The sequence below is a fragment of the Vulpes lagopus genome, chromosome 2 (assembly GCF_018345385.1).
Source record: "Vulpes lagopus strain Blue_001 chromosome 2, ASM1834538v1, whole genome shotgun sequence".
Lineage (NCBI taxonomy): Eukaryota > Metazoa > Chordata > Mammalia > Carnivora > Canidae > Vulpes > Vulpes lagopus.
Window position 1 is genome coordinate 139,388,833 of NC_054825.1, and position 23,263 is coordinate 139,412,095.

Here is a 23,263-nt window from a genome sequence, read left to right on the forward strand (position 1 = left end):
CATCCATCCATCCATCAGCAGACACTTGGGTGGCTTCCATCCCTTGGCTGTTGTGAATGCTGCTGCAAGGAACATGGGGATGCAAAGATCTCTTCTCAATCCTGTTTTCGATTCTTTTGAATATACAACCAGAAGTGGGACTGCTGGATCATTGCAAAGATACTCCTACTTCATTTGAAATTGCGGGTAGATTTGTAGCCTTGTTTTCCAAAGGCCTGGTCCCTAAGTCAAGGCATAAACACCCCAGAAGCAGCCTGTTTCCAGTCTCCAGATCTTCTGTTGTTGAGAGATGGCCCTGCCTGCATTCTTCTCATTTTACCTCACCCTCATGGTCACATTCCTTTGCCAAATTTTCTTTTTTTCAATGACTTGTGCCTGGATTCAAGATTTTTCACGATGTCTTCCCACTTGGCTCCTTTTGCTTATTCTTCAGCTGTACCAGACACTTTCGATGCAGAGAAACAAATCCAGAATAAACACCCCAAGCGCGTGTAACGTTTTTGAGTTGAATAAATAACTACCTCCGGCCAACCACAAACATGAGTGATAAAAACTTTATGATGTCGGGTCTGCAACAGCAATATGCCTCATCCATACACAGTCACCAGGTAGAGACATATATGCTGTACGTTTAAATAAAAAGCTGCTCTGTACTTTTCTATACAAACACCAACCACATGTTAAATGCTCTTTAATACGGGCAAGCTTGTGGGAATTCCCAATCGGCATGGGGTTCTCACTTATTTATTTTTCAATCATTTTATCTAAATGAACGTGAGTAGTGAAAGAGTGAAAGGGGGTGGAGCAGGAAGGTGACGGAGAGTAGAAGGGAAAAAGGAACAGAGAGAAAAGAAACAAAAATAGCCTCCCTCCCTCTCATCCTGCTTGAAGGGTGAAATTCCAGCTGGGTCATTTCAAGAGGAAGTTACTGTCACTGGTGGAAATATTTAGGTGTAAATTACCGGAAAGATCTGAGGCAGGGCTTTCATCATTAAGAGAAGCCACAGTATCAGGGAGTTTTTAAGTTTTTAGGTCTATCTTTAGAATGAAAAGGCAAAGACCACCAAGGAGCACGCAATCTTGAAGAAAAATGATGTCCCGAAAACTGGAACCACATGGGGTAACCCCATTAATCACGACGCATGCATGCAAGATCTGACAGCGTAATTTAAAAGCAAAGTTGCGTGGACCAGTCGGCCCGTGTCACGGAGCAGGGAGTCTGGAGGTTCTACATGTGAAAACGGAACAATAAAGCCCTTTGAAAGCACGTCTCAAAATTTGGTCTTCAGTCCTAAGGGCGCATCTTATGGCCTCCAAATTCCCTTGGTTCACAACCCAAATCAGAAACAGAATTTCCCTCTGCAGAACTTCTCAGATTTGCTCAGGAAAATACCCTTTCTGTCCATCAGAGTGAAGGAAACAGGAGATGACACCAGGCCTCAAGCCAGATCAAAGCTGTCCTGATCAGCAAATTAGATGTTCAGCCTGTCTCAGGATGGGTAGCAGATGGTTTTTTGGACTCCACCATGTTAGGGATGTCATCTTTATTTGGTGAGAACGGGTGGGCGTGGCTCAGGTCTAGTCACACTCCCTCTGAGTAGAACCATGGGTTTTTCTCCTCCTAAGCTCCTATTTCCTGCTATTTCACATTTCATTAGTTGGGCTGATTGGATCTTTTATTCCAGCCTGTTGAGGAAATTCTCCAGGGCACCTCAGCTCAGATTGACTTTGGCCATGAGTGACAAATCTTAATAGCAACCCTGCAGTTAAGAGTTTCTATCTCCCTGATATCTTATGATCTCTTTTTTATTTTGAAGGTGCCATATTGTCTCATATCTGTTAAAAGAGCAATGGAACAGATATTTTTAAAACATGAAATGATTCTACTGTCTGTTAGGTTGAATTTGTTTCTGGTGTGGATTTTGATTTGGACTAGAAATGTGCCAGAAAAGCTGTTTCAAACACAGCAATGGGGGATAAAGGCAGAAAATAAATCTTCAATGTGTCAATGAACAAAATAGAAGAAGCTGATTTATTAAGCACAGCAAAATAAAAACAGGATGGAGGACCAATTAATGCTTTCTGTGTTCAACCAAAGTCTGGTATAAAAGTCAATCATGACCCACGAGTCCACACAAAATCCCAGTCCTGTGTTGGTATAGGAATCTGTAAATGCAACGTACAAATGTAAGGTTTTGCTTACAAATGTGAGGTTGCTAGCACCAGAGGAGGATGCCATCTTATATCATTTTTGCATTTCCATCATGTTTAGCTTGGTGCTAGGTATGGAGCAGAAGCATATTTATTGGCTAAGTTGAATTACTAGTATCAAGCTCCGTCATACTCATTTTGCTCTACACTTTAAACTCCCTCAACCATTAGGAAAGACTGCCAGGTTGCTTCTTGGTCAGCTCATACACATAAACTTATAAGCCACCTATAAAAACTATGTGTGTATACGCATATGTAAAATCCAGGGGCTACAGTACAGCTATCCCTCACCACTGCCATTGCTACCACAAGCTGGACTGCTTCAAAAACTACCACCATTTGCAACAAGTGGGACAACACGCAACAGGTGCTTACACATGTGTATGCTCATGTATGTGTATGAAACTACATTTAAATCCACAGGAACTCTGTGTGCAAGATACATTATTAATTCAGGAAATGGAGGCTCAGGGAGACATACTTGCCTAAAGACACATAGCTACTAAAGAGCTGGGTAAGCGGTGGAGCATAAATCCTGATGTGGCAGCAAGAGAAAAAGCTGGGTTACAGAGGGTAGCCATCCGTGAGAGCCATGGTGGCCATTCTGGACCATCACCGGCCATGGCGGTCATGATGGCGGAACTGCCCTCGAGATCTAGCTCAGGTCAGCAAGTGGGCATCCACTTTCTCCTTCTGGCCACGACGGAAATCAGAGCTTTTCAGGACCAAACTTTACTTTCTTTTTTTTAACATTCTCAAGAGACTATGTGTCCCACTTCCAAACACACTAAAGACATCTGGTTTTGCTAGTCTTCAGTTTGAAACATAATGATATATCTCAAATCAAAAGAAGAAACAGAGATGATAGAAATCAGCCCTGGTGCAAAATGGTGGCTGCTCCTGAATAATGATTGGGGGTGGGGGATGGGGAGCAGGATGTTTCTGGAAAAAAGAAAGAAAATGTGTAGCTGCTTAGGAACCCTGCAAGCAGTAAGAGAATTCCTCTACATGGAAATGGCCGCTCAGTTCCAAGCCTGAGATACCCCGGGCGGCAAGTTTGTTTTGAACACAAATAAATAACATGACGTCAGGAGAGGGCTGAGCAGAGCATATATTCTCAACCCTTGGCTCGCAAGACCCCTCCCTGGAGGAATACGATCACCACCATATTCCAATCTCCAAGACAAACTACTAGAGGAAAAAGGGCAAAGGTTGAACGAGTCCCCAAAGAAAGAGATAATTTAATGATGGGAGGGGCTGGGGAAGAGAGGGAAGCTTTATTTCCCAAAAACAGAACTGGGGAGAAATGTCAGGAGGCAGTGAGGGTTACAGATCTCTCATGCTCTTGGACACCAAGAAAGGTTGTAGGTACAGCTTTATCACCTAGCCAGGTTCCTAGGTGATGGGGCAATTTCTGATGTCAAATTATTTTATTGTCAAATACCCTTTGCTTTTCACCCACCTTCTAGAAGAAGGAGTTTCTCTTAAAGAAACAGAGCATCTCCCTGTCTTCCTGGAGCTATATAAACAACTAGTGAAGTTCCCATCCCTCTCAGTGTCTGAGCGTGATTTATGTACAGAATATTTCCTCAGCTCAGGCTCTGGGAAGGAACAAGGCAAAGACTTCAACCTCACATAATTTCCAATCTAGTGTGCAAAACAGACAGTCAGCAAACATGTAATGTACTAAGCAGCTCTAAGGGCAGGAGAAAGAAAACTGCAGAAGATCAAAGAGGGCAGGGGAGGGGAGTGCCACAATTTTAGGGGAGGTGAGAAAGAAAATCTTCCCCCGTAAATGAAGTGGTATCTGGAGATACAGTGCCTTAACAGACGACATTTGTCACACAGAGCACCCTGGCTTGAACATCACACAAAAGGCATAACCCGGAGGAGCTCAGTGCTGACACTGGGCCCCAGGAACCAGCCATCCAGACTGGCAAAGAGCTTTAGGTTTCTGCAAGAGGACTGATGGTCTTAGGGGATTATGAAATCTTATGGCATGAAAATTAAATCTGCCAAGTAGTGAAAAATAATGGACACCTATATATTCAAAAAAATATATATATTATTATATATTTATATTATTTTATTTATATTTTATTATTTATTATATATTTAGAATTTATCCACTTTTAGTATATACACTAAATAGAATATTTATAGAATTTTAGAACATATATTCTTATATAAATTACATGTAAATAAATCTATATTTTTATAAAATATACATATATTTTTTAAAAGATTAGTTTTTTATTTATTCATGATAGAGAGAGAGAGAGAGAGGCAGACAGAGACAAAGGCAGAGGGAGAAGCAGGCTCCATGCCAGGAGCCGGATGCAGGACTCGATCCCGGGACTCCAGGATCGTGCCCTGGGCCAAAGGCAGGTGCTAAACCGCTGAGCCACCCAGGGATCCCATTTTTTGTTTTAATCACTGTGAAAAGAACCCCAAACGTAAGAGCAGCACCATTCTTTCAGAGAGCCTCCATAGTGGATGTCCTTGAAAAGTATCCAGAGCATGACCACATACTGGTTATAAGATGGGCTTGAGTCTCCATTCTGACTTTGGTGGAAATCCAGGCTCTACCACTTACTGCTTAGGTTTCTTTTACCCTTTTAAGCATTAGTTTCTTCATCTGTAAAGTGAGGACAATACCTAGTTGTCCTGTGTAGAGTTCTAAGGATACTATGAGACAATGCATTCAATGAGCACAGTCCAGTTCCTGGCACTAATTAGAAGAATGAAAAAAGGCCACATTTATGGCCTGCTAAGAGGACTGTGAACGTATGACATATTCCACATAGAACAGGATGTATGCAATATTTAATGAAAACGATCTGATCATATGATTTCATGGATATCAGTCATTTCAACTGATTGCTATCTAGCTTACAGGGGAGCTTCTTATTGTAGCAATCTTGATACTTTGGATGTGCTTCATTTGCTGAAAAGAGATACAAGGCCATCACTGATCTGAATCTATTAAAGCATGAATGAAATACCAAGGTTCACAGTTGTACTAATAGCAGTGGCTAATTAATAAATCTATATTTTTATAAAATATACATATATTTTTTAAAAGATTAGTTTTTTATTTATTCATGATAGAGAGAGAGAGAGAGAGGCAGACAGAGACAAAGGCAGAGGGAGAAGCAGGCTCCATGCCAGGAGCCGGATGCAGGACTCGATCCCGGGACTCCAGGATCGTGCCCTGGGCCAAAGGCAGGTGCTAAACCGCTGAGCCACCCAGGGATCCCATTTTTTGTTTTAATCACTGTGAAAAGAACCCCAAACAGGTAAGAGCAGCACCATTCTTTCAGAGAGCCTCCATAGTGGATGTCCTTGAAAAGTATCCAGAGCATGACCACATACTGGTTATAAGATGGGCTTGAGTCTCCATTCTGACTTTGGTGGAAATCCAGGCTCTACCACTTACTGCTTAGGTTTCTTTTACCCTTTTAAGCATTAGTTTCTTCATCTGTAAAGTGAGGACAATACCTAGTTGTCCTGTGTAGAGTTCTAAGGATACTATGAGACAATGCATTCAATGAGCACAGTCCAGTTCCTGGCACTAATTAGAAGAATGAAAAAAGGCCACATTTATGGCCTGCTAAGAGGACTGTGAACGTATGACATATTCCACATAGAACAGGATGTATGCAATATTATTAATGAAAACATATGATCTGATCATATGATTTCATGGATATCAGTCATTTCAACTGATTGCTATCTAGCTTACAGGGGAGCTTCTTATTGTAGCAATCTTGATACTTTGGATGTGCTTCATTTGCTGAAAAGAGATACAAGGCCATCACTGATCTGAATCTATTAAAGCATGAATGAAATACCAAGGTTCACAGTTGTACTAATAGCAGTGGCAGGAAACCAAGAGACAGAGATCTGGCTGGTTTTGAAACCCAGGGCAAGGTTTTCCTGTTTGCATACCATGAAAAGACATTCTGTTGGGGACAAGTAAAAGTTATTCAACAGAAGTGCTTTTCCAGAAGCAGAGATATCTTTCCTCAGCATCTGCCTGGTTCAAATCACAAAGGTGCTCTCCAAATAAGAAATGACAACTGTGCTCTCCCAAAGAAGCTGCATATGGCACAAGGAAATGAATGGCCAAGGGAGGAGAGCCCCAGAATGAAGGGAGGCATACACCACCATGCCTGTAACACTCAATCACAATGCCACGGACAGGAAGCGGGCATCTCCGAGGGGCCAAGGGCATGTGGTTCAGAGCCTGGTGAAGGAAAGGTCCCAGACATAACACAGGATTATCTGTCATTCTGACATCTAGATGGAAAAAGGGGTCAGCTGGACCATGAGAGGCTGATGTCATTGCCAACTCTACTCACGTTCAACTGTTAACATGCTCGCGATCAAAGTGCCTTTCTTGATAGGGTAGGTGGTACAGACTGTACCAGTATTTTGTAGGTTGGAAATATGGAGGTGCAAGGAGTTCCAATTCTTTACAACAGTTGGAAAGATGGCTGGCCTGGCCTCCCAGGATGCAGAAAGCCACCCCGACCTCAGGGACAGTAGTACCAACCACTCCTGAGTGGCTCTTTGCACCAGTGTGGTATGAGGACCTCATGAGATGTCCAGCATCTCATCTCCACCAAAAATCCATGAGGCTGGAGAGGATTCTACTTGCCTTTTATAGATGCCCAAACCCAGACTCTGTGAGGTTCCCTGAAACAGCTACCAAATTTCCTCTCCCATTTATGGTGATCTAGAGATTCAGGCAAAAATAAAGAGATTCTAAGAGCTGGAGGAGAAAAATTACTAATAAATTGCTGCTGTGAAAATAGGAGACAGAGATCAAATAGAAGGTAGAGACAAGTATGAGTTAAATATCTAAAGTGGGTTAGTAAAGGTTCTGGTATCAGAAAGAGCAAATAGGGAAAAAGTGAAGTCTATGACTGGATCTACCCAGTGAATGGATTGTTCTGTCCTCCCCTGGGAGAAACTAAGTTGCCACCTGTCACTGGGGGGCAGGAAGTGTCACAGGAGCTACCACAGCATCAGAGCACGATGAGGGCCCAGGAAGGTCAAGTCTAGGGAGTAAATCTCACCTAAGGATTTTGAGGTCCCTCTCTCCACACTGTGTTCTCCCATCCAGGACCCAGAAAAATCTCTTTTGAGATTTTGCCTGCTGGATCATATATTTCTCGTAAGAAAGGCATTTATGGAACTTCCCAATACCCTGTCGATGGCAACCATCCCACAAGCAAAAAGAGGAGTAAATGGGCAGAGTTGCTTTGAAGCCATGGCCAGTTTGCCTTCAGACTTGAGAGGTATAGAAAGAGAACTCTTATTCCAGAGAGTTCCATCAGGATTTTTACAGTGCAGAACTAACAGATGCCACTCAGTTTTAGTGGACTGTGATGCTGAGTACTGAGAGATAAGCAAATTTGAGAGCAGAAGGGTGCTCCTAAATTACAACAATGTCATAACGAGGGTAAAATATCATGGGACATCACTTTCCCATTATGAAAGCCAGGAAACTGTGAAACTTGTTATTTCTGTATTTTTTTTCCTTTTACTTTTTCCTTTGTAAAATTTTACTTTGTATTACAGAGTTATGTGTACTGATGAATGATGGAGGTACTTAAAGCTGGATTCATGTAACATGTTTTTTTTAATCCAGTTATTGTGGGGGGAATTAGAAAAAGATGGGGCAGATGGGATATGTATACGGGTAGGCAATTTCTAATTAAATCAACACAAAAAATGTAACTAAAGAAGCTAATAAAAAGTAACTGGAATCAAGAAGAACCAAATGGATGTGGATTACATGAAGGGAGTAATATTCTATCACCTGTATTTTCACTGCTGCATAAATGTCAGATGTGACCCAAATTTGCATGAGTCTCTAAGACTCGAGAGCAAGGTCTTAGCTAAATACTAAAAAGTATCAAGCAAAGCAGCTTAGCTCCATTTGAGAAAGACAGCCTGTGACAGTTTATAAAACTATGATCAAGAAAAGAGCAAAGCACAAAAGTGTTTGGAATTTAGCATCAGAGGCACAGGGCTGGGCATCCCAAAAGCCAGACCTTCCTTGATGGGTCAAGTAGTGTGCAAAGCACTTCTTCATTATTTTTTAATTACTCTACAAGCTATATAATCCTAAATGCTCACACTTTACAGGTAAGGATGTTGAGACAGAAAAAGTAAGTAATGTGTCTAAAGTTACCCAGCTTATAATAAATAGTTCAACAGTAAACAAAACACACGTAGTCTGGTCCTGCGACCTGAACTCTTCATCAGTTTGCTGTCTGCACAGAGAGCAGGGCGCATAGGAACTGAAGCTTATTCATGTCTAAGACCACATCCAATGCTGGAATGTACTGATCCAGACAAGCTTTTTCAATGAATTGGCAATAGAATGACATTTAAAAATACATGGACTGAGCAACTGGCTAACTTCCATCTATTACTCGTCTATTTCCACATATTACTTGTGCATATCAGTTTATGGTTCTTCCTCTGTGTGTCACAGTGAAAGATAAATGAATAAACCACGACAGACACTCAAATGTTACATACTATTTTCTTATCGTATGATTCTCCGCTGCTGTATGTGGTGGCCAGCGTGGATGAACACTCTTCCAAGTACCAAGGCTTCTTTCCACTCTCGGCTGTGCTGCTGATGGAGATGGTGTAGATGCTGTTGGTGTAGCCATCACAGGAACAGTGGTCTTTGCTCCTTCCACCGTTTCCTGAGGCCCAGACAAAAACAGAGCCAAGGCCTCTCCGCCCCTGTTCAGAAACAGAAAAAGTTAAATGATAGAAGACACAGATCATAGATTGCAGATGCAGAGCGGATCACTATCAACAGGGAACATCAAATATTTGTAGGAGGGGTATGGTGCTGTTTTAGTAATATGCAGGATTTAAGCTGGTTTTTTTTTGAGGTTAGAGGAGTTGCTTTTATTATATTATTTTTATTTAGAGAGAGAAAGAAAGAGTGAGCAGGAGGGAGAGGCAGAAGAAGAGGGAGAGAATCTTAAATAGACTCCATGCTGAGTGTGGAGCCTGACTCAGGGCTCTATCTCATGACCCTGAAATCATGACCTGAGCAGAAATCAAGAGTTGGTCGCTCAACTGACTCAGCCACCCAGGTTCCCCAAGAGGAGTAGTTCTTAGAAACTAAAATAATCTGGATGTAATGTATAGATAGCCTAGTGACTAGAGTCAATAATATTGTATTGTTTATTTGAAAGTTGCTAATACATCTTAAAAGTTCTCATTACTAGAAAAAAAATGTAACTATGCTATGCTTCATGAGGGATTTTTTTTTTCCATGAGGGATGTTAAACTAGACTCACTGTGGTACTCATTTCACGATATATACAAATATCAAAGCATTATTTTATACACATGAATATAAAAGTATATGTCAATTATGTCCCAATAAAAAAAACCCTAAAACAATCTCTTTCACATGTCATAGCCATAGAAGTAATGAGAGCACCAATGATGACAATAATAGGGCTAACATTCATCAAGTACCCACCAGGGACCAGGCACAATTATAATTGTTTTACATGAATCAGACTGAACTCTTCCAACTACCCTTGAGAATGGTACAAGGTTTGTTCCCATTATACAGAGGAAGACTTGAGCTACAGAAATTAGAAACGTTCCCAAGGTCATATGGCTAGGAAATGGAAGGGCAAAATTTGAACTCACATGGCCAGACTCCAGAGTTGGAATATTATTAGTATATTCCAACTATATAGTATTATCTATAATTACTATAGACCTATAATAATTATAGAACTTTTTATCCACGTGAAATGGGTGCTTTTATGCTTCCTCGGGTGACATATGAGCAAGAGGAGGTGTGGAGACCTTATGTAATTTATCCTTAGATCTCCTCATTGGTGAGGAGCAAAATGAGGGATTATGTGCCTTCCAGAGCTATGTCTCTGCTATGTATGGCATGGACACTAATTATGAAGGATGTTAATGGAAGCTACAGAAATAAAAGAATTTCAAAATTAAGTATGCTTGGGAAACTCTAAGTTGAGCAAAATGAAACAGGTTCCCCTTATTGGATAACTTAATAAATGATTGCTCAATGCAAAATTCTAAGGGAGGAACAATCTGATGTTTTTTCCAAACATATTTGATGGTGGATACCTTCTTCAACCAGATCCATGAAACTTTTCTTACAATGCTAGGAGATAAGGTTACATTCTTTATGTGAAAACTTGGCATACACTCGCCGAGTTTCCTGAGGTCATAAAATAATTAAGGAGGAGAAGCAAAGTAGAACATAGATGTACTGAAGCATAATAACTATTTGGTTGCATAAGATAAAATCTTCAGAAGAAAAGAGAGAAGTTCACCAAAGTGAAGTGCATTTCTCTGAATAGTGACAGCTGAATCCCTCAGAAATTGTGCCTTTCTAAAACTAGAAGTCACATTGAATGACACATAGGCCAAATCTATCCTTTGGTAATTAAAGAGTGAGAACCAAAGTCACTAGCTGGTGACGGCTAAACCTCTTTCTTGCTTCGAGGCTTTTTGGTCTCAGGTGGAGGGAAAGTATTTGGGATGCTGTCTTGGAATTTCTGGTAAAAGAGCCAAGGAAAAAGAGACGACAAAGAATTTGAAATATCCTTGATAAACTGTCTCTGACCTTGAAACCTCAAGGAACAGAATATTTATGACACAATTTGACCTGAACATAGATTTCTTTTTGTCCTTCAATGTGGAAAAATGCGATATGATCACACAGGAATGGGAAAAATTCGTGAAGAGAGAAGGAGAGAAAGTTCTGGATGCTACTGCCACCAGACAGCTGGGTCTGGTTTACCATCCTTCAGTTTCTCACCAAAATATTCATGAAATGTACAGAATGATGCAAAAATCACTAAGCCATCATAAATGAAGGATTTTGTTCAATGCTTTGTAAGTATCTAGAAAGAATTATTCCTCACTCTGGTGTGGATGGCCAGATTGAGAAACTCTGGTGACTGACTCAAATAGCCTCACCTCAGAGACAGAATATCATAGCCAGAGAAGGAAGCGTCCAATTCACCACCAACATGTACCCTCCCTATCACATGCTGAAGGGCTGTGCCGTTGGCAAAAAGCATGGTCACATTGGAGCTTTACCTGACAGGTCAACAGAACACATGATATAATACAAACCCCCCCTAGTTTAAGTGGCACTGTAACAGATAATAGATTAAGAACCATAAAACTGTGAAAAAGCACGTATGGCACGATCACATTCATATACCTATACAAAATTAGGGCTGTGTGCCTATGTACAAAATTTGGTGAAAAGATCTTTAAAACATACTTGACCTTAAAGGAGTATTTGCTAAAGTATTTAGAAGGTATTTTTTATGTTTACAACGTAATTATAAATGGAGGATACAAAATGATATGATACGGTCGCAGTTAAGAAAAAAAAAACGTATGTGGGCCTGTGTGTGTGTATGTGGGCCTGTGTGTGTGTGTGTGTGTGTGTGTGCGCGGACGCACGCGTATGCATGGAAAGAAGTTAATGTGTATAAAGTTATATGACTAAAGTTACCATAAAGTGACAATGTAACATAACTCATTTTGCTTGGTAAGATTAGAAAAGATTTCTTTTTTCTTTTTCATACCATCCTTCCATGACCATATATGATTTTTATAAAAAGAAACAAACACATTTATTCCCCTCTTAAGAGGGAAAACACAGGGCCAATTCTTAAGAGAGATTTTTTACTTTGTGATTAAGAGGGTTTTACACTCGAAAGATTCATTGTGTATGAAAAACAGCAGAAACTAACATTTATAGAAACTTGTCATGTGTCAAGCACCATACACACATTATTTCGCACAATTCAAGTCTATACCATCATTTTACAGATGCGTAAACAGGAGCTCAGAAATGCTCACGACTGCCAGAGCCAGAGCTTGAAATCCAACTGGAGCTAAAGCCTATGCCCTAACCCTTATCAATAGTCTTTTGGGGGGGGGGGCAAAGAGAAGGCTGGTGATTGCTGTACTATTTTTAGCCAAAGCTCCAGTGTCTTCATTGAAGTTTGGTCTTAGAATCTAAGAGCAGACCAGCTTCCAAGTTCTCTCCAGACCTGATGTCACGATTAAAATGAGAAAGAAAGAAAACATGCATAGTCCTGAGCATTCTCAGGGAGAAGGAAGTAGGTTTCAGATGCAAAATTCCACCTAGAAATCCCAACCTGACCAGGAATCCCTCAGAAGTAGGAGCACAGATCATTCTATCATGGCAGCATCCAGAGAGGACACCACCGTAAAGGAACTATAACATTATCATGGAGTCCTTTGGAGATCCACTGGGTTGAAAGAACAGTGGATTGCCACTGTCTTGGAAATGTCCTTCCAGATAGAGGTGACATCCTTCTATCAAACATAATTTGAGGGAATTATTTTACAGCTGGCCATGGTGAAGGAAACTTCAAAGGACAGTATGAGATTGATAACCACCCAACCCCCTTAGGATGGAAGGAAGCTGGGGTGTGGGGGTCATTGGAACCGAAAACAGGCTAGCAGAAGTTGAGAAATAATCAGGGGACATACCAACCTAAGGGGCCAGGGGAACATGTACTAAGACCTCAGTCTCTTTTTCTTTCTCTCCCATCTCTCTCCCAGAAGACAGAGGACCTGAGATCCCAGGGGGATCAGTATCCCTGAGCATGTTGCTTGTGGAAAGAAGGGGAGAAGGGATCTGGAGAATCTCTTAGGAGACACCTGGAATTGTTCTTAAGGTATGTCATGTCCCCTCCCCTTTAAACTCTTATGGTGACACTTTAACTCTCAATGTGACTGTATTAAATACAGTGAAGATACAGCAAGAAGGTGGCAGTTTCTTAAGCTGAGGAGAGGGGCATCACCAGAACCCAACCCTGCTGGCACCTTGATCATGGCCTTCCGGACTTCCAGCCTCCAGATTTTGAGAAAATACATTTCTGCTATTAAGCAACTCAGTCCGATATTATGGCAGCCTGAGCTGACTAATACAAGGGTAAAGGGGGAGACAAAGGGTGGCCTGCCCCCCATGGAGGCGAGAGAATATATAGATGCTGCCGCCGCACTATCCACCAGGCATTCTGACCTTTATGCATGTGTGTATAGTTTATGATTAAAGTCTCAGAAATAAACTAATTTGTGGGTTAAAAATACAATAAAGATCTATGCTAAAGATCTATGGGGTTAATCTGAAACAATTAACAATTCAAAGATTTATTTACTACAGATGCACAGCAGATTCCCATTAGTGTGCAATATTCAGAAAAATCAAAACATATGTGGTAAAAGAAAATCTGGACATTTCTCCAAAATTCAGAGTAATTTCAGAATTGAATCTTAATGTGGGCTGTAGGGAGAAGGGAAGGTGGGCAGAGTAGAATAAAGAGAAAAGACTCTTGAGGCACATATCTCCCAAAGTGTATGGAATGATATTTTCTAGTTTGGTTAAGTATTGTGATTGCAACTGGTTATTTAAATATGGCTTTGGATGAAAAATGAAAAAAAAAATCTTCCAATTAAATTGGGTGCTAAGTTAAAAGTTGGTAAACTCAAGGCAAAACATTTTGTGAAATCCATAGAAAATCCATCTGACCAAATGCTATTTTTTTCCATTGTGTACTTAATTGTACATGTGTTTCTTTTCATGTATGCCTTAGAAAAATCAACTTATAATACCCCATAATTGTATAACTAAAGGCAAGAAAGGAACTGGATTTTCTTGTGGTTCCAGAGGTGAGAAAAGGCTACCTTATGCTGCATTACCAATTAAATCTTACACCTGAGGCTAGGTTTTGAGGTTTGATGGAACCAAATTTCTTTCTTTAAAATGGTGTGATAATTCTTTAGCCAATGCAGTTAGGTTTTGATATTTTAATATTACTTTCTTTCCCATATCGCCTAGAAAATATTCTTAAAGGGGCATGCGTAAGTGACTAGAGACTCCTGAAATTCACAAAAAAAAAAGTGGCTGGACACTGTGCTGGTGCTTTCACAAATATGAGTTGATTTAGGGTAACACCAGCAAGTAAGATATGTATTTTACAGATTAGAAAACTGAGTAATGCTAAGTAATATGTAAGCCATCAGAATTTGGAGGAGACAGACTGAGGTCCCAACAAATCTGATCAGAAGACATGGAGCTGTATGTGCCAACATGAAGAGACAGGACGATACAACACATGATGGGTAGGATGAGGAATGTTCCTTTACCTGCAATGTCTTCCATAGCCTGTGTGCCCAATTACCAAGCCCCCTACAACACTCCAATCCCCATCTTTTTTCGATATTTGTTCTTTTGGTGAGAAAAGAGCACCACCCTCTAAGGAAGCTCTTCCAAACCTCGATCACAGATAAAGGGGATTCAGGCCAGAAGAGGTAGAGGAAAGACAAAGATAGCCACAATATTTGGTAGCTGAGATATGAAGAAAGAGCTGTTAATTTTTTTAAAAAACAAAATCAATCATCTTTTAAACAAAATCAATCTTATTCTTTAATGGAGCAGGTTCATTAGCAGAAATAGGTCTGGTCTAGAAACATAATAGGCAAGACAGCAACAACACACTTCTGAAAGGTATTTGTAGCACTCCCACAAAATCTTCCAATATTCTAAAATATATATTGCTTTTTAAAGCTAATAACTCTTTGACTCTGGGGCACCTGGGTTGCTCAGTCGGTCATGATCCCAGAGTCCTGGTATTGAGCCCATGCTGGGTTTCCTGCTCAACGGGGAGTCTGCTTCTCCCTCTCCCTCTGCCTCTCCAGAGGTATGGTCATTTTCTCTCTCAAACAAATAAAATCTTAAAAAAAAAATCCTTTGAAGCATTATCATCAGTAGGCTAGATGATTCACATAAAAACAAAAACTTCTTAATGGTGATCTAAAATGTAATCCAAAAAGAAATACAATACATAACTGAGAACAAATCAGAAGCGGATGGTCACACAACTTCCAATGCCTTGGAGACAATTCTGGTTGAAGTTGGTGGGACAAAGTCTTTGGGAATGCACCAAGAGAATGCAGCCATGGTGCAGATTCAGTAAGATGTCTTTGGGAAAGCTTGGGATTTGTTTCTCTAATCAGTTCACTGGGGCAAGATGGGGACTGCGGTAGGGAAACTCATTACAGTTGACCCTTGAACAACTACACGAATCCACTCATATGTAATTTTTTTATATAAATACAGTACAACAGTGTAAATGTACCTTCCCTTTCTTATGATTTTTTTCTCTAGCTTACTTTATTGTAATTCAACAGTATATAATACATATAACATACAAAATGTATGTAATTGTGTGTTTTTGGTAAGACTGCTGGTCAAGTAGTTAAGTCTTGGGAGAGGCAAAAGTTACACATGGAGTTTTGACTTTGCAGAGGGTCAGTGTCCCGCATCTCTACATTGTTCAAGGGTCAGCTGTAAATGAGACTCATTTGAACCCAGGGTATCAAGTGAGCTACTCCCCACCAAAACACAAGGGAATCGAAGAAGACAGATAGTGAGATACTCTTAAAGAGTAAAAGGAGATGTGTTCTTTGAGGGTTAGAAATCTATAGGTTAAGGGCTATTTTGTCAGAAACAATCCTATGCCAAAATGGTAACTTTGTCAGTAGTGACTGTGGTGTCTTCCTTCACCCAGAAAATATGCACGTGCAACCCTTATTTCTATGATCTACTTACTCTGCAAGTCAGTGTCTGACATAAAGAGCATACAGGTTTCACTTAATTCTACTTCTGCTCTCAGAATATTTTATTATTGTGCTCTAAGGATTATTAAGTAAAACAGAGGAACTATTTGAAGTATTTTTAAATCAATTCATTCATTCATTCATTCATTTGGGACAGAGAGGCAGAGACACAGGCAGAGGGAGAAGCAGGCTCCTTGCAGGGAACCTGATGGGGGACTTGATCCTGGGGTCCTGGGATCTGAGTCAAAGGCAGACGCTCAACCACTGAGCCACCCAGGTACCCGACTATTTGAAGTATTTAAAAACCAAACCATCATCAATGATGGTTTATTTGGTAATTTGAGTGCAGCCATCAGCTCCTAATTCCTCTAATCTCCAAGCAAAAGTTCTAGGATTGAAAATACTTAACAGTGCTTCCCAAAGATGATTTCAACAGATAGCCAACAAATAAGAGTGTCCTCCAGCAACACCTGTTGATGGTCAACAATCTTTGGCCCCAGTGCCTCCCCACACTGCTATTCTTAATCTTTCCACACCTGCTGTAGCTTGTCCACTGCACAAATTACCATATAGCCCTAACTTGAATTTGTGGAGGAAGGACCGTCAAAACATCCATAGACTGACTTACAAAAAGTACTCCGTGAGCAGCTCTTCACTATTCTCATTCTATGCTACTTACCCTGTCCAAGCATGGTTGATGATTGAAAAAGACTGAAAATACACATACAGTTATTTTTTTTAAAGTACTGAAAGTGAGGTGAAGAAGCCTTTTGTGAATGGTAAGCTGTTTCTCCCCATTTTTGTCTTCCTACCTTTTCTTGTGTCATAGGACTTCACCCTCTCTTCCCCTCCATGTCAGCCTCACCCACCTTTTCCACTCCCCATCAGACTTTCTTCTGATTTGCTGTGTACACAACTGGTAGCTAAGCCATGTATATTAAGCATTTTTCCATGTTCTGTAGGTTTTTTAATACATTGAAAGTATCAGATGTAGTTATTAGCAAGCATATTAGTTTTACCATGCACAAATGAAAAGCCATTTTATACGCATCACAAACATACCAAGCGTAGCCAACTTCCCTTTATGAAGGAATAGAGAACTCAATCTGTGATCATGGAATCAACTATTGGTGACAATAGATGCAAGCAAATCTGGCGAAATGATAAATACGTTTACACTTATAAGCTACATTTGGGGTCTTTTTGCAACATTGTTCATGTTCTAGTACCTGAATGAGCAGCATGATGTCTTTAATTCAGGGAACCTAAAGGTAACTTTATTTGTTTTCTAAAAGGACACTTGGAATAAATAAAGGGCCAAAACTAGCATAAAAATTAATCAATTCTGTAAATGCAAAACTCCCTTAGACTCAGGTTCCTGATAAAAAGCTATATTTATGTTTATCATGTAAACAGAAAACAATTTTTAAAAAACGAGCTGCTTATCTGCCAGAATATAAATTCAATAGAACTTCAACTCACAAACAAACAAACAAACAAAAAAAAAACAAAACAAAAAAACTTCAACTCACTAAAGGCCTGGTAGGACCAATCCTGTCCTGGAGCTGCCTTTTCTTCAGGAGGTTGACACTGAGGATTTGTACACATAATACAGCTTCTGACACTTTATCACCACAGTACACAATGGTGTGACCCTTGGCTCCCAATGACAGTATTACAACAGTGTAGATTTCTTTTACTTTATTTGCAAAGTATAACTGCAAGAAGAAAATCAATCTTTCATGGAGAAAAGGCAGACTATCTAGCAGGAACTAAAAACCAGGTACATTTACTAATGGAAATAAATATGCTTTCAAGAGAAGTATTTTATTCCTATTATCCTTTAGATATTCTGTACATTTAAGAATTTTTATGATGCAAATGTGGAGTGTAATAATGAGCTATGGATATTACTTAGAACTGGACACATAAGAGGTTCATACGTTGACATTTTAAATTATTCTATCAGAAAACTAAGGAGATGAAGGTCGCAGAGCCAATTAGTAGCAGAGCTAGAACCAGATGGGTCCATTCCCACCTCGACTGAAACGCTCATGCCCAATGACTAGTACTGCCATGGGGTGTTTTTAAAAGTACATAATAACATGGTTTAGGGGGAAACCTGCTTAACAATAGTGTACTGGACAAAACAAAACAAACTTTTCTCTCCCTGCCTTATCTTACCTGCCAAATCAACAATTCCCAAATAATTGTCTATTAATATTTTCTCTATAGTCAATTCATAACGGTCAATCCTTCATTTTTTTTTTCTCAGGCCTTATCTTCCTTACTGACTCACTGAACCTCAGCAAATCCAAGTTATTATTTACTTCTCGTCACTCCCACAGCCTCCAAGATTGGAGTCCTATTCAAGCTGTTTTCCCAGGACCTTAGGATCTTGAACACTGGCTGGGAGGAGGAACATGCAAATTAGGTTTCTCAATTCGTCATTCCAAGCAGCTATAACAATACATGCAAATCTTATATGCTCTCTGAAATAATCACAGTCAATACTTAACAGCACCAATGCAGCCATTTCAGGTACACCTACTATCCCAGCATTCCCATTTTGGGGAGAAAAAGAAGATCTACATAAGAAAAGTTTCTATATCTTGGATCATCCCAGAGCAAAAGCAAAATCAGGCTCAGGACTGTTTCAGGAGAGATAGGTTTATGAAACTGAGGACATTGCTGATATTAATGTTCATTACCTATTATGAAGCTGCCCAGAAAGATACCACACCTTTAAATTTCTGTTAAAGGAGTAAAATTTGAAAGATTCCTCTCACAGAGGAAAAAAATATTTACTATAAACAGGGGTATGAATGGAATTTATACCATTTGGAAAGGCGTTTGGAAAGGAGACAAGGGATACTCTAGCAGTAATGAAAAAAGGTGCCTGGGTGGCTCAGATGGTTAGGCATCTGCCTTCAGCTCAGGTCATAATACCAGGGTCCTGGGATCCTGTGGACTCCCTGCTCAGTAGGGGTGTCTGCTTCTCCCTCTCCTTATGCCTCTCCCCATGCTCGTGCTCTCTCTCTCAAATAAATACAAATATTCAAGAAAAAAAAGGAAAGGTATATATTCTTCTCTACATTAGCTTACAGAATGCCTCACTATGGTGGACTGGTCCCAACTGCCAGCTCAACTCAGAGACAGCAAGCAAGCTGTTCCTCTCCAAAGCTCACCGGTGGGTCTGAACATCACAGGCCATGAAATAACTCAATGAAATAACCACGTTGGTCTTTTGTGAAGCAGCCCATAACATTTCTGAAATAAAGAAAATCAGTCCTTCACAGTTTCTTCCCATAAACACAATCCTAACTTCACTGAAAGCAAATCACACTTCTGCTAAGATTACACTTGATATCAAACTTGTATTATTTACAAGATTCTGTGGCGGGTACTCTGGGGTCCTTAAAGATGCATCAAGTGTGGCCCTTCCTCTGAGGAGAAGACCAGCAGTAGGTCTGAGCACTGCATTTGTCTGTCATGAAGACAGACGGCTCCACAAAATAGGCATTATCAGTCTTTCCTTTGGGAAGCAGAAGCTCTGATAAATAACTTAGCCACTTGACCTGGGTCAAAACACTGGAGGGAAACCAAAAAGATTTCAACCCGGCTCCCTGTGAATTTCAGGTCAGTACTTTCTACATTGTCACAGCTTGTGCCCAGGGAGGCGGATCAAGAGACAATACAGTGAAGTTCAGCATATGCCAAGTCAGTTTGCTCCAATGATATTTCCCAGGACTTCAGAGAAGAGAGCATCCACTTCTATGACCATAACTACAGGTACCGTTAGCAGAGAGTGAATATGCACAGCCAGACCCATGTGATGCACCTGACAGGAGTGGATTCACACAGCCTGGTGGTGAAGAAGTAGCCAAGGGAGAGCCACGTTCATGCTTCTTAATGGTCAGGTTACCTACTCTGTGAAGACTCAGCTTCCAAATCTTTTTTTTTTTTTCCTTCCCCAGGGCTCCAAATGCACGGTGGGGGCACCAGGGAAGCCTTGTGGACAACCTAACATGGGAGCCCAGAGCCTGGGGTGGACGCAGGCAAGGTCGGGCCAGGGGGAGAAGCCTCCCTGCGGGCGGTGACATCCTATGAAGACCATTGTTATGCCTAACCCAGTGGCTAGAATTCATAGTAATCATAATGTTTACTATCCTGAATATTAAATTTGATTGTTTTCCTCCTTCAGAGGGGACTGTAAGCTCAGGTCAAGGGAACAAAATCTGCTATAAAAGTGTACACACTTTAAAATCATTTGATATTATCAACTCACTTCAATTTATCCTTGTTTATTTCACAGTGGCCTTTTTTATCATGGTCACTGCCAAGTTATGTTAAAGAACATTTCTATCACCTTTCTTAAATTTATTATCTGAATCACAGAAATGCAGGTTTGGTACGGACTTTAACTTGACCTATCCAATCCCTATATGACATCCATACTACACTAGAATGGTAAGGGCTTCATGTCCTCCCTGATATGTCACTATATATAGAACAAAATGAGCAAAAAAGAGAAAAACAATGACTACTGATATCTGGTTAATCCATAAGGAGAACAGAGGGAATTAGAATGGCATTTGCTAAGTTAGTATAAACTACTTACAGAGTGAATCTCTAAACTAAAACTGAAAACAACGTGACAATAAATAAATGATATTTGCAATTTACACAAGGCTAGGAGAGATTAGTGCTCCTTTCTATGCAAATATATCACAGTTCACAATAACCCAGGAATCTAAAACTGATACTTGGATGGCAGATAACTTTGTTAAGATTATAGAATGTGAAACCACATCACGTATACATATTTATATTTATAAAGACAAACAATTCTGTTTCCAAAATGGAAAATGTTAGATTGAGTCCATTTGGCAAATCACTTCTTAGCTTTGTTACAGCCCTAAGGACACAGAGTTCCACCAGGATATAGTTAGATACTAATGGAGGATTATTAAACAAACTCCAGTTAAAGTCAATTGTGATTAAGTGGAACCAATATTAAATAAACTCCTTTGTCTATCTTTGCCTATCCATATACCATTCCAAAGTTTTAAAACGTTTGCCAACTAATTCAACAGCAATCTGTCATTTATTAAAATGCGAACTGGTACCAAGCCTGCTACAGCTGGATGTGTATCAGACAAAAATATATTCTTCCCAAGTGGAATTGGTTAATTTTATTATGATTATTATTACTGCGTTTATTATACAAGCTCATTATACCTTTTCTCTCCCCTTCTGGTGAACATATGCCTTTAATTTAAGGATTGGAGGAATGTGTGTATGTGCACATGTGTGTATATAAGGGACAGTGTATGACTGTAAAGCAACTCTGTTTTCAGCAAGTATTCCAAATATCCAATCAGGTATAAAGTCTGGTAAATTGAAAAGGAAATAGATGATAGGAAGGGGATATACTAATCAGAGACTTCATAAAAGACTCAACAGCCAGGCATGCACTGTATAGATGTTCATTAAATGTCCTGGTTTCCATCTGGAGTTCCTGAGAAGAACAGAGAGAGGATGGGAATGAAGGGAGATGAGGGGCCAATGATTCAGATTTCACCTAATTTTGTTTCCCAATCCTTGATATTGATTCTGCTATGAATACACTGGAATGCTTTCATTGATAATCCCCAAGCCTAAAAAACCCAAAGAAAAATGATCTGAAATTGAAAGTATACCAGTAGATAGCGCAGTAAAGAAAATTCTAGAATCTGTGCTCCTATAATACATGCAATGAGGTACATGATTTCTCCAGATAAAAGAGTAAGATAAATGCCAAATAAGTGCTTGATATGTAGCAGGGACTTGAGAAATATTTCTCGGTAAAATAATAAGGGAAGTACTGGTAATCTGAGTATAGGATTTTCTGACTACAAAAAAAAAAAAAAAAAAAACCCGAAAAGATTCAGTCCCAATTTTTGCTTGTTTCCCGAAGGATGTTATAAAAACCCTTGTCAGGAAATTGTGAAAACCTGTCAATGCATGAGATGCCTGCTGACGAATGTAAAAATGCACCCAATATTAATTAAGTTTAATAACCCAAATGGGGCAAAAAAGAGGATTGTAAGGCAACTAGACTGAAAACAAAAGTTTTATAATTGTATGCTGTGTAGTCTGTCCTTATTGCTTACGAGATTCTAGAAACTGAGGGGTCTTGGGGAATTGCTTGGCACTTTATTTAGAACATTTATTCATCATTACACAGTGAGCTTCCCAAAGACAACAACTGAGTGTTACTCATCTTTCACTACTACCTAGCAAAGTACCTAGAATATTGATAATCACACAGTGAATGTCTCCTGAATGCAATCCGGAATAAAAAAAAATGAATAAAGACTCTATCAAAGAAAACTTCAGGCAGTTAGCTTCTTATTCTGATATCAAACCTCAGGTCACTTATATCTAAAACACTGTCAACTGACTTACTTGTTTTGTAAAATCATTTTCCTATTTAGAACTGCCTGGGCAGACAAAGCAAAGAGTTTTCCCCAAAGGAAGGCTTTGCCAGTCATAACCAAGGAGCCAGGCCATATGTTTACCATGGTGACAGGATGCGTAATCGTGTCAGTTTGAATGAGAGTAAGGTATAAATGGTCCTTTCCTTTGACGACATGCAAGATTTTGATTCTGAGATCGCTGGAGAGATCGTGAGAGACCTTTGTGCCCTATTAAGAAGCTTAGAATATTCCTTGTTGGTCCTAGGGAGAAGTGGTAAGTTTTAAAGAGAGGACAAATGACAAGATTTACATAAAAAAAAATACTTCTTTGGCTGCAGCATTCATGCTGAATTGAAAGTTGAAGCTCAAGCCAGGAGGATGGAAGCTTTGGAAGGATGCTATGGCTCAAGTCTGTGTGAGAGATGCTGGTTCTAATTGTGAGGACAAGGGGACACATTCCGTAGACTTTTAGAAAGTAAGACAGGAAAGAAAGATGTACTGGATGACTAGCCTGAGGAAAAGAAGAAATCATCCATTTTAGGAAGGTAGATAGGATGACCCATAGTGACATCAACCAGTAAAAAAAAAAAAAAATACAAATGTCGGTAAAAACCATTCAACCAAATTGCTTCCAGTTCTAATGTTCTGATTCTAAAGGCCTAATAGGTTTAGCTGAACTTTTGTAAAGCAATTCCAAACAGTTTAAAATGAAATTAAATTTAACACCAATTCAAAATGAGTCACAAAAATAGAAGTTTTTCTGTGGTTAAAGTTTAGAACATTAAGTAAATCAAGTTACACACAGTTCTTTACTGTGGAACTTCTCAAAGCCTTTAATATGCTTTTAAGTTTTGAAAGGGAGCATATAAGAAGTGGTGTTTCTC

At 39.8% G+C, this 23,263-nt stretch overlaps 1 protein-coding gene across 10 annotated transcripts in view; it reads right to left on the bottom strand.

Moving 5' to 3' along the window:
• PCSK5 (proprotein convertase subtilisin/kexin type 5) overlaps nt 1–23,263 on the bottom strand; it is a 446,264-nt gene that overhangs the window by 248,465 nt on the left and 174,536 nt on the right. For all 10 annotated transcript variants that reach the window (XM_041744555.1, XM_041744554.1, XM_041744551.1 and 7 more), the window contains exon 8: nt 8,770–8,982. In XM_041744555.1, the coding sequence (XP_041600489.1) occupies nt 8,770–8,982 (213 nt within the window). The remainder of the gene's footprint in view (nt 1–8,769; nt 8,983–23,263) is intronic.